Source organism: Sardina pilchardus, chromosome 23 (assembly GCF_963854185.1).
Source record: "Sardina pilchardus chromosome 23, fSarPil1.1, whole genome shotgun sequence".
Lineage (NCBI taxonomy): Eukaryota > Metazoa > Chordata > Actinopteri > Clupeiformes > Clupeidae > Sardina > Sardina pilchardus.
The window spans coordinates 3604603-3622743 of record NC_085016.1 but is presented as its reverse complement, the minus strand read 5'-3'; the positions used below and the strand labels follow the sequence as shown (position 1 = coordinate 3622743).

Here is an 18141-nt window from a genome sequence, read left to right as displayed (position 1 = left end):
GGGAGAGGAGATGGAGAGAGAAAGGGAGAGAGAGAGGGAAAGAGAGAAAGGGAGAGAGAGGGAAAGGGAGAGGAGAGGGACAGAGAAAGGGTGAGGGAAAGAGGGAAAAGGAGATGGAGAGAGAAAGGGAGAGGGAGAGAGAGAGGGAAAGAGGGAAAGGGAGAGAGAGGGAAAGGGAGAGGAGAGGGAGAGAGAAAGGGTGAGGGAAAGAGGGAAAAGGAGAGGAGATGGAGGGAGAGGGAGAGGGAGAGAGAGAGGGAAAGAGGGAAAGGGAGAGGGAGAGAGAGAGGGAAAGAGGGAAAGGGAGAGGGAGAGATTGCTTTTGCAAGACAGTCGTTTCTCTCCTCCAGGGCTCCCAGTCAAGGAGAACACACGTCGATGCTGACTGGGGAGCTCTCAGCCAATCAGAGTGCAGCTAGCCACCTATGTCATCAGCTCTGTGATTGAGGAAGGGTCTTCTCTCTCTCCCTCCCCCTCCCTCTCTCTCTCGCTGCCTCCCTCTCTCCCTCTCTCCCCTCCCTCTCTGCCTATCTCTCTCTCTCCCTCTCTCCCCCTCCCTCTCTGCCTCTGTCTCTCGTGCCTCTGCTGCTGTGCGTGTGTGTGTGTGTGTGTGCGAGAGAGAGAGAGAGAGGAGAGAGTGTGTGTTTTGCGTTGCACTGCGTAGCGTGCGGTGCGTTGCCTTTGCGTTGCGTTTTGGCGCGTGTGCCGTGCCGTGCCGTGCCGTGTCGTTTGTGTGTGTGTGTGTGCGCGCGCGCTCGCGGGAGAGAGTGTGTGTGTGTGCGTGCGTGTGTGTGCGGGTCCGTCCGTATCAGGAAGCGCTGTGTTTTAGCCGATAGAATGCCACAGCCGCACGGAGACTCTCCCTCCTGGACGATGTGAGACGTCGCTGGGGCTGCCGACTCCGACACACACACACACGCAGCGCAGCGTAGCGTATAGCGCTGCTCTCCTCTGCTCTCCTCTCCTCTGCTCTCCGCAGCGTTCGTCTCCTCTCCTCTCCGCTCCTCTCCGCTCCGACGCAGCGGCACGGGGCCTGGGAACAACGGCAGAGCTGGCCCACTGTCGTTCGCTCGCCCGCGCGCTCTCGTCCGCTCTCTCGCTCTCTCTTCTCTCCCTCCCTCGCTCCCTCGCTCCATAGAGGGGCACATTTTTTCCCCGTATTTTAACTCCGTTTTTTTTTTTTTTTTTTTTTTTTCGCAGGGGAGAGAGGGGTTTGTCATTCTCTTCCTCCCTCCTCCCCTCCTTCTCCTCCTCCTCCTCCTCCCTACATCCATCCATTTTTCTCCTCTCGGTGGCGGTGGTGGCGGCGGCCTCCTCTTCTTCTCCTCCTCCCCCTCCTCCTCCTCCTCCACCTCTCCTCTCCAGCTCTCCTTTTTTTTCCTCTATTCTTCCTGAGGGGTGCGTTGGAAGAGGAAACCTCCATGTATGACAATTTGTACCTGCATGGCTTTGAAGACTCGGAGGCGGTGAGTGTGTGTGTCTGTGTGTGTGTGTGTGTGTGTGTGTGTGTGTTTGTGTGTGTGCTTTTTCTCTTCTCCATCACATCTCTCTGGAGCTTGCTGCCGCGCTGATTTTCTCTGTGTGTGTGTGTGTGTGTGTGTTGTGTATGTGATCAGGACAGGCTCAGCTGGGCTGCACACACACACACACACACACATGCACGCATACACACTAACTCACTAATATATGTGAACCATGTGAAAATGGCTAGGATACAGTGTTCCCATGAATGCTGTCTAACGGATGGAGGTGTGTTTTTACGTGTGTATATAGATGATATATGTGTTCGTGTGAGTCGTGTGTGTGAGTGTATCCGTGTGTGTGCGTGCGCGTGCGTGTGTGTGTGTGTGTGACAACAGCGTACAGTTACTGCCGTCTGTCGCCTAGGCCACTGGTATCTAGTCTAATGAAACACACACACACACACACACACACACACACACACACACACACACACACACACACAAGAATCCACAAGAATCCATGTAGAGCTCCATTTGAACAGTGTTGTGTTTTCTGCTTCATTCCTGGCCGGGACTTTACCTGCCTCCCCTTTAAGCACGGCTGAGATTGCACAATGTATCATCATATGTATGTGTGTGTGTGTGTGTGTATAGGCAGTGGCAACGCAAGGCTGCTTCCACAGGCAGTGTTAAAGGGGCAGAGGCCCCCTGTTCTCCCTTTCTGCAATGTGCATTCCAATATCTGGGTGTGTGTGTGTGTGTGTGTGTGTGTGTGTGTGTGTGTGTGTGTGTGTGTATGTATACGTGTGTATCTGTATGTATACGTGTGTGTGATGCAGGTGGTGGATGAGTAGAATTGTATGAGTCACATGTGATGGGCACCCCAGTGTGTGAGAGCCTCGTTTGCCGTAGACCGTGTGTGTGTGTGTGTGTGTGTGTGTGTGGCTGTACTGTAGACCGAGTGTCCAGCTTTAAACTGAGTCCCCGGCTTCGAACCGAGTGGGGTGCTTCAGATTGAGGGTCCAGTTTCAATCTGAGTGTCCAGCTTTAAATGGAGCTCTGGCCAGAGGTGTGGGGTGCTGGTAGTGTAGTGGCTAAGGAGCTCGGCTAGCATGCAGTAGCCACATGAGTCGTGGGTTCGATTCCCAGCTACAGTATAGCTGCCCTTGAGAAGGACTCCAGGGAGACCAGCCCCTGCAGTTGGCATCTGTAAGTTGCTTCGGATAAAGGCCTCAGCTAAATACATGAATAAAATAAATACATTTAAAAATATTGTATTATAATTGTGGAAAGCTAAGCTAAGCTGGACTGGTCCCGGGCATCCTTTGTGTCCAGTGGCAGAGGGAGATGTGTTTGTTTGGGCATCTGTTTAGGTGAGAGGAATGTGTGAGTGTGTGTGTGTGTGTGTGTGTGTGTGTGTGTGTGTTTGGGCATCTGTGTAGGTAAGGCAAAATGTGGACAGGTGTCATGTGAGTGAGTGTGTGTGTGTTTGGGCATCTGTGTAGGTAAGGCGAAATGTGGACAAGTGTGTGTGTGAGTGTGTGTTTGGGCATCTGTGTAGGTAAGGCAAAATGTGGACAAGTGTGTGTGTGAGTGTGTGTTTGGGCATCTGTGTAGGTAAGGCGAAATGTGGACAAGTGTGACGTTGGTGCCCGTCGGGCAGGACAGACGTGGAGCATATGGGCAGGAGGTGGGCATCTGCCCCCGTGAGAAAGGGACGGGCATGATCTTGCACATGCTGGGGCGCTTTAGGCTGAGTAATGCTAGCAAGGGCTATTAAGAGTGTGTGTGTGTGTGTGTGTGTGTTTGTGAGTTTGGACATCTGTGTAGGTCAGAAGAATGCCTGTAGATGTCAGGGAGGATTGTTTTCAGAAGGGTGTTATGGATGTGTGTGTGTGTGTGTTATGAGTGTGTGTGTGTGTGTGTGTGTGTGTGTGTGTGTGTGTGTTATGAGTGTGTGTGTGTGTGTGTGTGTGTGCATCTATGGGCATTCTCTAGCTCGTCATTGGGTACAGTATGCCTCAGCAGAATACATAGGACAGTACTGCCATCTTACAGTACAAGGCATAAGGCAGTGTGTGTGTGTATTTATGTAAGTGTGTGTATGTGTGTGTGTGTGTGTGTGTGTGTGTGTGTGTGTCTGTGTCTGTGTCTGTGTGTATTCAGCTGTACGTCTCTGGATGTGTATTCATGTTCATTTGTGTGTGTGAGCATGGCCAAGGGTGAATTTATGTAAATGTTTGTGTGTGTGTGTGTGTGTATGTTGTCATGTATGTATGCATGTGATTATGTATGCTCATGTGCGTTTATGTTCTTGTGTTTCTGTGTGTGTGTGTTTGTGTGTGCTGGGAGTCTCTATGTTTCTTCTCCATCCGTCTGACTGACTGAAGCTCTGTGTGTGTGTGTGTGTGTGTGTGTGTGTGTGTGTGTGTATAAATGATCCTGATGCCTTTCTGCTAAAGTGGCACATTCTCCTAATGAGACTCTTCCTCGTCTCCATCGTCCGCTCATGCACGCTAACACACACACACACACGCACACACACACACACACACACACACACACACAAACACACACACACACACGCGCGCGTGCACGCACGCACACACAGACCTCCATTAACACACAACCTCACACACACTACACACACACACACACACACACCTCTGCTTTACGGTACGCTCATGCACACTAACACACAATTCAGGGATGCTGAAAATAGACCTCAACATGGTGCACACACACACACACACACACACACACACACACACACACGCACACAATATGCCCCAGCCCAAAATCAGAATATGATTGAACCTCACTAAGTAGGAGATGTGTGTATAGGTCTGAATGTGCTAGTGTGCATGGAGGACTGTAAAGCAGAGGTGTGTGTGTGTAACGGAGGTGTGTGTGCAACACTGGGAGGAGTGATGTACAGTACAGTACAGTACTGTATGCTGCTCTAGTGATGGTGGAGGAAATGCTCTATTGAAGGAGCTAGCAGAGCTACAATGCTGTAGGATCAAATGACACACGCAAGACAAACTCGGTGTGTTTGAGGAACCGTGTGTGTTCAGTGTTGAGATGAGGAACCGCGTGTGTGTGTGTGTGTGTGTGTGTTCAGTGTTGAGATAAGGAACCGTGTGTGTGTGTGTTCAGTGCTAAAATGAGGAACTGTGTGTGTGTGTGTGTGTGTGTGTGTGTGTGTTCAGTTTTGAGATGAGGAACCATCTGTGTGTGTGTTCAGTGTTACAGTAAGATGAGCAACCGTATGTGTGTGTGTGTTCAATGTTGAGATAAGGAACCGTGTGTGTGTGTGTCAGTGTTAAAATGAGGAACCGTGTGTTCAGTGTTGAGATGAGCAAGCGTGTGTGTGTGTGTGTTCAGTGTTACATGTAAGACGAGGAACCGTGTGTTCAGTGTTGAGATGAGCAACTGTGTGTGTGTGTGTGTCAGTCTTGAGATGAGGAACCGTGTGTGTTGGGTGGAGGAATAAGGACGTGTGGAACTCTCAGGCTGGGGCTGTGTGTGTGTCTGTTTGTGTGTGTGTGTGTGTGTGTGTGTGTGTGTGTGTGTGTGTGTGTGTGTGTGTGTGTGTGTGTGTGTGTGTGTGTGTCTGAGAGGATTGAAGCGGTTAGAAATCAAGGATCTTTGGTGTCGCTTTGGATTCATGTGTGTCAACCCTTAAACGTGTACAGTCAAACCGGTGTGATGGGATTGGTGGAACTTGAACATTCTAAAGAATGTCTGGGTTCCTTGAATTGTTCCGGAATGGAATCTTTTGTTATAATGTTCAAGATCTCACATACACCTTTAGGCGGGGATCACATTAGCCAGCGGCAGGAGGCAAGCGTAATGCAACGCTCAGACCATAATAATTATTCAAAATATTCTATCTCGTTTCTAAGTAAGCTGCGGTCAACGTTATTATTAGAGACAGTTTAAAATTCATCTTAGTAACTAGACAATCTTTGTTGTTACGTTCTCAGACGAATCTGATTGGTCAAAATAACTGAACATTCTAAAACTGACATTGATGAGCCAAGCATTGCGCTTGAAAGTTGAACCAAGTTCAATGCTCAGTTTGCGACAACCTATGGTCCAATTTAATTGGCATTAAATGTGGGCTTAGCACCCTCACCCTCTTCTGTAAGGCCTATGCCTTCATTGAAACAAAGATCCTTCATTACTGACAAGATAGCAACATAATGCATCTCTATGGAAGCAAAATTCCAACAGTTCCTGTCTGCTTAAAGAGGCGTGTCGCAAAGTCATCATAGTGGGATATCGATCTCTGTCAAATTGGCAAGCAGTTCAGTTAGAATGTAACGTCACTTTCTAGGTCTGCTTAAAGGGGGATTTCGCTCCCCTTCACGGAAATGGTCGAACGTTTGCACCTCTCGCTCCGCTTTAACCCTCTCTGATTAAAACTACCTCCGTCAAACCAGCAAGCCCCTCCCACCCATGGATCTGCCTCCGCCCCGTACCTTCCCCCGTCACCAGGGGTGTAGAGGCAGAATAAGAGAACTATGGGTGCCACTATGGGTGCCTCTCATTCAGCGTTTATACATCCTCCCTACCTCCTCGGGCCTCGATCCTCACTGATCTACATAAAGAAAGATAGAAGAAGGGATAGACTATCCCATTGTTGCCGCCCCATCATTCTTTACGTAGATCAGTGAGGATCGAGGAGTGAGGGAGGAGGACGTACAGTATAAAAGCTGAATGAGAGGCACCTTATGAATTCTTTGATCTCGGTGAGGTGGACTGCACCATGTGGTGTCAGATTTCTGAAAAAGGCATCCAGAATGTGTTTGATGATGGTGGAGGTTATTGGCTGATGTTTATATATCAATACCAGTGGTGTTAAATGGTTGATGAGTGCACATATTGTGAATGTGGATAATACAGTGTGATTTTTGAATGGTACAGTAATAATTGGTGAATAAACTTTTGAGAGGTGGATAAGCTCTGATAAGAGGTGGATAAACTCTATTTCTGAAATTTCAGAGGTGGATAAACTGCGTTTACTTGCATTTAGCCTCCACTACAACCCTGCCCACCACCTTTAGAACCAGCTGCCGCCACGACAACAGTGCTGGTGGGATACCTGCCGAGTATCTGACTACACTCTCAAAATGAATGTGTTGGAAACAACACACTGTCTTGTCCCTATCTGGGCACAGAGATTGTGTTAAAAACAACACAAGTTGTGTTATTTTCAACACAAGTTGTGTTATTTTCAACACATACCGTGTAACAAATAACAAAAGCAATGTGTCAGAAACAGCACAAAATGTGTTGTCCCTGTCTGGACACAGAGATGTGTTATTTTCAACACATTCATTTTAACAGTGTAGCTACGCCCAGACACTGTTCTGTGTTCATGTTAAGATGCTATAGTAGTACCATCTGCGCCCAGACGCGTGTTAGAGTGCTGGCCCTCCCCTGAAGCACAGATCAGTAGGCTGGGAGAACCCTGCCTGACCTGCCAGCGAATTTGGATTTCGCCCCGTAGCTCAGGCTGGAAACCTGTACATCTATCTCCCCTGCTTCCTGTCCACAACCTCTGGCTCCAATTACAAGGTAGCTTATCCAAAAGACGCACCGGATCGTTGGTCTGATTGGTTGAAGGACTATCCAAGCGTACGTGTCATTTGAACGAGGCCAATAGAGCTCGACAGTCTCGCCCCTCCTCCGAGAGAGCACGCCTCTTGTGCAGTAGAAATAAAGTGCACACTACCCATACTAATGTTCAATCTTAAACAATTGAGCTTAGTAGTATGGTGATAGCCAGACTAACAGATCACATGACCGTCAGCACATATCACCATTGACCATTCACACAACTGTAAGCAAACACAAAATTAGAATTAGTTTTCAAATGATAATGTGGATTATAGTCCATAAATTATTGATTTTAAACCATAAAGTTTAATAATAAAAAAAGAAGAAGAAAAAGGGACTGGTAGCGTTTAGGTCAGTCTTTGATTGGTTCTTCATCTTGTCTGGATGGGTTGGAGCTGATCAGTTGTTGTTGGGGCTGCCCGCTTGTGAATCTGTCCCTGTGCCTGTCTGCATGTTCTGTTTGTGGTCATCATATTCTGCTTGAACTGGCCTTCAGGGTTTGGGTAGGTGACAGGGTTTGGGTTATTTTTAGAATGATTTTGACTCTTTCTCAAGGTTTGTTCTAAACTCAGTGACTTGTTGGGAATTGGGATTGCACAGAAAAGAATGAAAACCCTCCGGGGAATGTTGAGAATGACTAGTTGGGAATGACTGTAGTGTACCTGCGCCTGCCCTGGAATGTTTCCTCTCACAGCAGTGATTCCAGTGAAGTCCGCTGTGTGCTCCGGACCAGGTTTGTGGTAATTGAAAGCGGTTTTGTCCTGGCCTCAAACAAAGCAGTTTATCAGCTACCTTCGGCCATCATATCTCCATCTCAGATGAAAGCTCTTCCTTTGTCCTTCACATCATCACTTCCACGCACACAGATAAGCGGATTCGTGCTTTTCTTTTCTCTCTTTCTTTTTTTGATTCCAAGAATCAAGCCTTTGCCTTTTTTGTTGTTGATTGAACTCATTGGGTTCAATTGGGTCCTGCTGAAGCAGGGAGAAAAAAAAGTGTGTGATGTGGTAAAGAGAGAGAGGGAGAGAGAGAGAGAGAGAGAGAGAGAGAGGGAGAGAGAGAGAGAGAGAGAGAGAGAGAGAGAGAGAGAGAGAGAGAGAGAGAGAGAGAGAGAGAGAGAGGAGGGTAAAGACAGAAAGTGCTGTGCCACAGCCTGCGTGGGGTTATTTCAGCAGACTGCAAGACTTTCTCTTTCTCTAATGCGATATTGACCGGTCCGGACGGAGTGTTTGTCCCATCTCCCTCCAGGATTCCTCCAGTCTCATCCCGCTCGGAGACGGAGACGGAGACGGATCCGCGTCCGCATCGCCCGCTCTCCCCTGCGCATCTCCGGGGCCCGTCGTCTCGTCTCGTCTCATCTCGTCTCGTCCCGTCCTTGGCTGATGGCTGATGGTCCATCTGTGTTTTATGAGAGATTAGTCACTCGTTCCCCGCCCTTCATTACCGAGAAGAGCACAGTGGAACTTTCATCATTACCTGGAGAAGAAGTGTGTGTGCGTGTGTGTGTGTGTGCGTGTGTGTGTGCGCGCGTGTGTGTGTGTGTGCGTGTGTGTCTCTGTGTGTGTGTGTGTGTGTGTGTGTGTGAACATGGCTTCTGCAGACATGTTGTGTGAGGAGATATCCTCTGAGGATGTGATCTTGGGGGAGACATTTTCCGACCGGGACGTTCTAACGGTGTACTGCGAGGTTTTTCACGGTCCAGAGAAGCCAGCCAAGAAGGTAGCCTGTCTGTTCACCAGCACGAGCTCGGGGCACGGATGTGGTTAGGCAAGACTTAGAACTCTTTAAGATTTCAGTTGGGTTTAAACAAATACAATTATTTCCTATGAATTTGCTGCATTGTGTATAAGCCGAAGGACAGTGTTTTATACAAGTTAGAAGAAACAAAAGCATATGTTGTTTCTTGTTTCCCCTGTGTATTAACCTCATAGTTGAAGAAATTTAGCAAAATCAATGCATAAGTGGCAGCTAAATTATGGTAGATGTACAGTTTGCTTTCTGCTCATTGGGAGATGTGGTTATAGCCAGCTCCAAAAGGACGGTTTGATGAGAACACTTAGATGTAGTTTATACCATGGATGTGGACTACAGTGTGTGTGTGTGTGTGTGTGTGTGTGTGTGTGTGTGTGTGTAACAGATGTGTGTTACGTGGTTACTATGTGCAGCAGAAGATTCTGGAGAAAGTGAGGGCCTGATCTGGCCAAGTTACGGCTCTGTCGTCTATTAGGGCTGGAAACAGTGTGTGTGTGTGTGTGTGTGTCTGTGTGTGTGTGTGTGTGTGTGTGTGTGTGTGTGTGTGTGTGTGTGTGTGTGTGTGTTCACCCATGTAACTTGCTTCTGTGTGTGTGTGTGTGTGTGTGTGTGTGTGTGTGTGTCTGTGTGTGTCTGTGTGTGTAGGGCTCAGTGGATTCCTACACTAGCAGATAATCGGACTCTGATATCTGTGTGTGTGCGTGTGTGTGTGTGTGTGTGTGTGCACCCATGTAACTCTTGCCTCTCTCTCTCTCTCTCTCTGTGTGTGTGTGTGTGTGTGTGTGTGTGTGTACACCCATGTAACTCTTGCCTCTCTCTCTGTGTGTGTGTGTGTGTGTGTACACCCATGTAACTCTTGCCTCTCTCTCTCTCTCTGTGTGTGTGTGTGTGCACCCATGTAACTCTTGCCTCTCTCTCTGTGTGTGTGTGTGTGTGTGTGTGTGTGTGTGTGTGTGTAGGGCTCAGCGGATTCCTACACTAGCAGACCGTCGGACTCTGATGTGTCGCTGGAGGAGGAGAAGCCGGAGTCGGGAGGAGGGAGTCAGGGCCGCCAGGAGAGGGAGCAGCAGGCCGCCATACAGCTGGAGAGGGCAAAGGTCAGAGGTCATCTCACCCTAACCCACCAATCAGGGCAGGGCTAGCAACAGCATATCACCCTAACCCACCAATCAGGGCAGGGCTAGCAACAGCATCTCACCCTAACCCGCCAATCAGGGCAGGGCTAGTAGCAGCATAACATCCTAACCCACCAATCAGGGCAGGGCTAGCAACAGCATCTTACCCTAACCCGCCAATCAGGGCAGCATATTACCCTAACCCACCAATCAGAGCAGGGCTAGTAGCAGCATATCACCCTAACCCACCAATCAGGGACTCAAACTGCTCAATGTTTTGTTTGTGTGCCCCCCTCTATAATCTAAGGTCGCTTTCGAAAGTCAATGAAGTCATGGGCCTGCTAGACATGAAATTACAAAGCATAGCACAAGACAACAACATGACAAACAGGCATTCAGTTAGAATGTCCAGAACCCCCCCTGCTGTGTGTTGAGTTTCTTATCGTCACTCTGTGATGCTTTAAAAGACATGATTGTGACAGATGCTATTGTCAATATCTTTCATTCTCCTTGCTGGTACAGTATGTCCCTCAGATAAGATGCTAAACATGCTACATGCTCGTCTGGCTTCTCTCTCCCCTGTGTCCTTGCAGTCCAAAGCTGTGGCCTTTGCTGTGAAGACCAATGTCAGCTACTGTGGGGCCCTCGATGAGGATGTTCCCGTGCCAGGAACGGCCATCTCTTTTGATGCTAAGGACTTCCTGCACATAAAAGAGGTATGGTCGCCTAAAGGCCTCACCCATAGCACAAACCTTTTTTTTTTAATAATAATAATAATAATAATGATAATAATAAGTAGCCTACACTTTATATTCTGTTACTCGTGGGGGAAGAGAATTAAGCCTTTGTTGGTGTTCTGCAATGCTTTGATATAATTCAGTTTCAATTTCCTATGAGAGAATAAAAAGAGAGGTTGTAAAATATACAGGATTCCTTCCATGTCACTTTAGTCCTCAGTTGTGGATCCTGCTGTTAGCAGATCCCTTTTAGATATCCCCGGTAATGCACATGAGCAAATGCTCAGCTTTCTGCTGAGCTCGGACATTAGCATCTCTGCCCAGCGTTAGATGAGTTAGCGTTATTGCTCTGTGTAGCGCCCGCGTTAGCTGAATTAGCATCTCGTGCAGTGCCTGTGTTAGCTGAATTAACATATCTGCTCTTTTTAATGTCTTTGTTAGCCGAATTGGCATCTTTGCTCGGTGTCGTACGGATGTTAGCTGAATGAGCTTTCTTTGCTCAGTAGAGCCTATGCTAGCTTAATTAGTGTCTCTCTCAGCAGTGCTGCAGACTATGAATGGAGGTTGCTACCGCACAGATAACAAAGTCAGATCTGCAGATATCAGACCACATACGGCTTGACACCGCAATTGGACCATCATTACCTTACATTTAATTTGTTGTGAACATTGTATTGTAAACATACAATGCTATTAAAATGAAGTAAGAAGTCTGAACTATAACTGAATTTTTTTTTTTTTGGGGGGGGGGGGAGGTAGGAAATAAGGATGTTTGAAAAGTCATCAACAAATATGTCATATTTAGATACAGTATGCTCATGTAGAGCCTGCAGTATGTTTCTATGCTCTGTGCTTGTACAATGCATTTTTGCACTTACATGTATAGCTAGATAAGATTGGGGGGAGCCTACTCCCCTAACCTGGAGCAGTGAGCTGCCTTGCTCCAGTGGTGCTTGAGCAGCAGTGAGGGGTTAGGTGCCTTGCTCAAGGGGAGCAGTGAGGGGTTAGGTGCCTTGCTGAAGGGGCACTTCAGCTGTGGATGTGGGCATGCTTCTTCCCCCACACACATTTTTCCTACTGGTCGGGGATCGAATCGGCAACCTTTTGGTTACAAACCCGAAGCCCTAACCAGTAGGCCACGACTCCCCTGCCAATAGGTGCAGATGTCCTCTGATGCTTTTTCCTTAAGTACATTGATAATATACATTTGTACTTAGCCTTGTAATGACCACTGTCTGCTACCTGAAAAAGAACACCATTGCACAAGTACACTTTCCCTTTCTGTCAGTTGTGTTCTACTGTCCAATTGGCCCCAAATAATATAAAAGAACCAATACAGTACATAATGAATAACAATAAAAGCCCATGTGTGCTTGGTTTCTGGAAACTCATATGGTCCTGGCATGTCTTGACATCAAAACACTGCAGGGCCTAACAGGCGGACCCCCTGGCGTTCCCCTTGCTTTTAGCTGGATTGTTGGCACGCTCGACTCCCGATCCAAGGTGCTGCTGTTTTGAGTTCTGAGTCTGTTTGAACCGCGGTGGTTCACCACAAACGCAGGTTACACCAGTCTATAGGGAATAAGTGTCTTGGCATCCAACACTGTGTGGGGCCTAACAGGCTGACCCCCCCTGGTGTTCCCCTTGCAGAAGTACAACAATGACTGGTGGATCGGGCGTCTGGTGAAGGAGGGCTGTGAGATCGGCTTCATCCCCAGCCCTCTGAAGCTGGAGAACATACGCACGCAGCAGGAGCAGAAGAAGAGCCGCATCCAAGGGTAAGAGCACAGAACCACAGGGAGGTTCTCAGGGTGCCGCTAGAACCCTAGACCTACAGGGAGGCTCTCAGGGTGCCGCTAGAACCCTAGACCTACAGGAATGTTATCAGGGTGCCGCTAGAACCCTAGACCTACAGGGAGGTTCTTAGGGTGCCGCTAGAACCCTAGACCTACAGGGAGGTTCTCAGGGTGCCACTAGAACCCTAGACCTACAGGGATGTACTCAGGGTGCCGCTAGAACCCTAGACCCACAGGGAGGTTCTCAGGGTGCCGCTAGAACCCTAGACCTACAGGGAGGTTCTCAGGGTGCCGCTAGAACCCTAGACCTACAGGGATGTACTCAGGGTGCCGCCAGAACCCTAGACCTACAGGGAGGTTCTTAGGGTGCCGCTAGAACCCTAGACCTACAGGGAGGCTCTCAGGGTGCCGCTAGAACCCTAGATCTACAGGGAGGTACTCAGGGTGCTGCTAGAACCCTAGATCTACAGGAATGTTATCAGGGTACCGCCAGAACCCTAGACCTACAGGGAGGTTCTCAGGGTGCCGCCAGAACCCTAGACCTACAGGGAGGTTCTTAGGGTGCCGCTAGAACCCTAGACCTACAGGGAGGCTCTCAGGGTGCCGCTAGAACCCTAGACCTACAGGGAGGTTCTCAGGGTGCCGCTAGAACCCTAGACCTACAGGGATGTACTCAGGGTGCCGCCAGAACCCTAGACCTACAGGGAGGTTCTTAGGGTGCCGCTAGAACCCTAGACCTACAGGGAGGCTCTCAGGGTGCCGCTAGAACCCTAGATCTACAGGGAGGTACTCAGGGTGCTGCTAGAACCCTAGATCTACAGGAATGTTATCAGGGTACCGCCAGAACCCTAGACCTACAGGGAGGTTCTCAGGGTGCCGCCAGAACCCTAGACCTACAGGGAGGTTCTTAGGGTGCCGCTAGAACCCTAGACCTACAGGGAGGCTCTCAGGGTGCCGCTAGAACCCTAGACCTACAGGGAGGTACTCAGGGTGCCGCTAGAACCCTAGACCTACAGGAAGGTTATCAGGGTGCCGCTAGAACCCTAGACCTACAGGGAGGTTCTCTAAAACCCTAGGCCTACAGGGAGGTACTCAGGGTGTCACTAGAGCCCTAGACCTAGACCTACAGGGAGGTTCTCAGGGTGCCGCTAGAACCCTAGACCTACAGGGAGGTTCTCAGGGTGCCACTAGAACCCTAGAACTAACAGGAGGTTCTCAGGCTTTCACTAGAGCCCTAGACCTACAGGGAGGTACTCAGGGTTTCACTAGAGCCCTAGAACTACCGGGAGGTTCTCAGGGTTTCACTAGAACACTAGAACTTACAGGAGGTTCTCAGGAGTACACTAAAACCCTAGAACTACAGGGGGGTTCTTAAGGCTATGGTATAACCCATAGCAATTACAGAGAGGTTCTCAGGAAAATGCTAAAACCCTACAATGAGATGATTCTCAATCTGATTCTCCCTGAGATGCCTCACAGGGAGAATCAGAAGGAGCGACAAAATGTACAAAATGTAAAGTCCAGCTTCAGAAAGTAAAAGTCCAACCACATATCTGTGCCAACCATTCACTTTAACCAGCTTATTCTAATTAGCACACATCTTCAGCCAGGTAGAGCAGCTAACTGATGAGATCACCTGTGTTAAGGGCAAGTAGAACCAATACATGATTGGACTTTTACTTTCTGAGGGAGTTCTCCACCTCTGGTGTCCTCTATGGGCAGGAGAGGGAGGGTAGGGCTGGAACCGTGACAGATTGGCTGGTTATTGGTGGACAGGAGCTCAGAGCCCTGTGTGTGTGTGTGTGTGTGTGTGTGTGTGTGTATGTGTGTGTGTGTGTGTGCATCTGAGGGGCAGTGCACAATGTCCAATAATCAGACCAGATAGGATCGAGACCAGAGAACTAGCAAGGGGGAAGTGTGGGATAAGCCTGGAAGGAACTGTTTCTCAACTTCTTAATGGTTCTTGGAACTACAATTTATATAATATGCAGCATAACCAGTACAACATGTTTTACACACTTTTCTGATAGCCTCAGTCTCTATCCAAAGAAACACTGATGTTGCTGATCATCTTATTTGGAGGGTGGGGATGTGTGTGTGGGGAGGGGGGGGGGGTGTTGGTGTTAGTATTGGGGAGGGCTGAGTTTGAAACCTAGAAGTGGTTCATTTCCAGTCAAAACTGGTTGAAAACTGCTGTGGTTAATCTCCAGTCAAACTTTGATCCTAATTTAGGAGGGACAGCTTCAGACATAGCACTCAGGGGGCATTAGGCTCTCTCTGCGTGCCTTAGGTAGGTCTCTTCCCATTAAACTGATGCCTGCCACTCTTAACGTTGAGCTAACTAATGACGAGACACTGCTAACCTCACAACGATCTTCTCTTCACTTCCTCCAGTAATGCATGCGTTAGTCTTTTCTGTGTTATATATATGTGTGTGACATACTGATATATTTGTGTGTTGTGTGTGCTCAGACTGTTGTGCTAGTGAGTAAAGCGAGAGTGTGTGCTCAGGATTTACTCACACGCTGCATTGTCTGTGTGTGTGTGTGTGTGTGTGTGTGTGTGTGTGTGTGTGTGTTGTGTGTATTCTGGTCATTCTTCCAGTAAGTCCAGCGGAAGCTCCTCCTCCAGTCTGGGAGATGTGATGTCATCAGGTGAGCCTGTTTTCCATTGGGCGGGAAAAAAATGGGGCGGGGTCAAAGGAATCAACAGGAGAGATGGATTCGTAGTTTTTTATTTTTTGCGTCTGCCACCCAGTCAACATTCTGTACCTCCACACTGTCCAGCGTAGAGCTAGACTGCCAACAGCATGTTGTGTACAGGGGGCAGAGTTTATGATGACGAGGCTGGTCAGGCTTGGACATGTTTGGGTTGTTTGTCTATATGTGTGTGTGTGTGTGTGAGTGTGTGTGTGTATGTGTGTGTGCGTCCATATCTGTTTGGGTGTGTGTGTATGTGTGTGTGTATATATGTGTGTGTGTGTGTGTGTGTGTGTTCTGCATGTCCCTGAAAGTCAGTGTACTGACTTGTTACTCTGCTTGTTTGCCCCACAGGGAAGCAGAAACAGAAAGTGGTAAGTGTTCTGTGGACCCCCCAGCGCTACACCCCCCCCCCCCCCCCCCCCCCCCCCCGCCCCACCACCACCCCCACCCTCTGAGTTCCTCCACCCCCACCCTCTGAGTTCCTCCACCCTCTAACTCTCCAACTAACCAACCTGCCCAGTAACCTCCCCCTCCCCAAGTCTCACTGACTCTCACTCACTAAAGGTCAAGAGGTGATGTCCAAGACTTCTACTCTCTCAGTGTGATACAGTACAGTCGACGACGTTACCTTACACACCTCTGGGTTTAGTTTGGTGTGTGATACAGTCGACGACGTTACACACACCTCTAGGTTTAGTTCGGTGTGTGTCTTGTCTTTCTCATTGTTTTGCCTCTACTTCAGAATCTCCCTAGTGTTCTGTCCTAGGTCAGAACACCTTAATAACGGGAACTAACTCCTCTACTGATGGTCCAGATTTGTGGGATTGATTGGCTTTTTGGGGGATTGATTTGCATTTGCGTTGGTTTGTCTGCCTAGTGGTTGACCTTTGACCCTTTCAGACGGAGCACGTGGCCCCCTATGACGTGGTGCCCTCCATGAGACCCGTGGTCCTCGTTGGACCCTCCTTAAAAGGCTATGAGGTAAGCACTCTGCAGTTTCATTGGCTTACCCCAAAGGGAGCTAACAATGGCTAGGTCTTGTGATTGGTCGCTTTCACTGTCATTCACTTGCTTTGTTCCAGAGACCGGATTGCAGTGAAAGGCTATTTTAAGATGCCATATTTTGGTGCATTTTGTGGTGAATAGAAGTCTGTGCTATTTTTGGTGATGTCAGTATTTATCATCATAGCTTGCATCAGGGGAACAGAACTGTTTATGTTCAAATGTGCAGTTAATATAGCATGCATCAATGTGTATTTGTGTGTGTGTGTGTGTGTTTGTGTGTGTGTGTGTGTGTGTTTACCCATCTGTTTGTGTGAGCACATGAAAGAGGAAAAAAAGCAGATCGTTTTCTCCCTCCCTCTCTCCCCTCTCTGGCATAGAGAGCACAAAAACACACTCACTCCTTCATCACGCTGTTACCACGGCAACTGGGAGACGTCAGCATTGGAAAGTAGAGCAAGGTTTGAAATTAGAAAGAGAGAGAGGGAGAGAGAGAGAGAGAGAAAGGGGGAGGGGATGGGAGAGAGAGAGGGCATGACAGAGAGAGAGAATGGAAGTGAAAGGAAGGAGAGCGGGAATGTGAGAGAGAGAGAGTGAGGGAGAGAGAGAGAGAGAGAGAGAGAGAGAGAGGGTGGGAGGAGGCCTTCTAAAACTCATGTGTTGTATGTCTAGACAAAAACATCGCTTAGCACAAACGCAGGCAGGTAGACAGGCAGACAGGAATGCAGACAGGCAGGTAGACAGACAGGCAGGTGGACAGGCAGACAGACAGAAAGGCAGAAAGGCAGACATACCGACAGGCAGACAAACAGACAGACAGACAAACAGACAGGCATGCAGACAGACAGGCAGGCAGACAGACAGACAGGCAGACAGGCAGACAGGCCATGGATGTGCAGCCTTGAGCTTCAGCTCACACTCCTGACTGGCCAGCTGACTGGCGTCTAGGGAAGTCCACTGATACACACACACGTACGCCACTGATACACACACATACTCCACTGATACACACACGCGTACGCCACTGATACATACACACACACATACTCCACTGATACATACACAGACGCTTTCTCTTGAGTAAAGTGAGGATCATTGTAAACTATACTGTCATAATCAGTTTGTCATTTTAAACCAGATATTTAGTTTTCTTGCATAACAAAAAGGCTCCAAACCATCCATGCGTGTGTTTACTGGTGTGTGTGTGTGTCACACGATGTCATTTCCCCCCTCACCTCTCCTCTACTTCCCCCGCCCCACCCCTGCAGGTGACAGACATGATGCAGAAAGCTCTCTTCGACTTCCTGAAGCATCGCTTTGATGGCAGGTGAGATGCCCCCTCCACCAAAAAAAAAAACAAAACAAAAAGAAAAAAAAAACACACAACACACACATACATACACACACACACACTATGGACCAGACAGTCAGGATGTATCCTTTTTTTCTGAGGGTATGACCAAGAGGATGCCATATTTGGCCCCCAGTACGCCCACAAACCTCTGAGCTAGCGAGCTAGTTCTCGCGCTAACCTCTTGATAAGCACTTAAATGCTGGACTAACCTCTCAATTAACCCCCAAATGCTGCACCAATGACCAGGCAGCGTCAAGGTCTACTTATCAATGTAGAGGACAACAACATTTGAATATCCATCTGGGTAAATGTACTTTTGTTACCCAAAGGCTTATGAGTGTAATCCAGGACATTTCTGAGGAAAAGATGAGCATTAGCATACATTAGCATATCATACATTACAAACATGGGACAATAGTGTCTGCCAAATAACATAACCGTAAACATAAGCATAAACATTATTGTGAAGACAGACCAGCACATGACAGCATGCCAAACAGACCTCTTCCATGTGATGAGTTGTTTCTCTCAATTTTTAATTATTGACCTTCATCTGCTTCAAATATAATTATTTTAAAACTGCTGCTGCACT

At 48.3% G+C, this 18141-nt stretch overlaps 1 protein-coding gene across 1 annotated transcript in view; it reads left to right on the top strand.

Annotated features, from left to right (window-relative positions):
• Positions 1-18141, top strand: part of cacnb4b (calcium channel, voltage-dependent, beta 4b subunit) — a 31566-nt gene that overhangs the window by 8582 nt on the left and 4843 nt on the right. The window contains exons 3-9 of the mRNA XM_062528109.1: positions 9803-9940; positions 10552-10674; positions 12346-12473; positions 15096-15145; positions 15545-15564; positions 16094-16174; positions 17464-17522. Coding sequence (XP_062384093.1) covers positions 9803-9940; positions 10552-10674; positions 12346-12473; positions 15096-15145; positions 15545-15564; positions 16094-16174; positions 17464-17522 — 599 coding nt within the window. The remainder of the gene's footprint in view (positions 1-9802; positions 9941-10551; positions 10675-12345; positions 12474-15095; positions 15146-15544; positions 15565-16093; positions 16175-17463; positions 17523-18141) is intronic.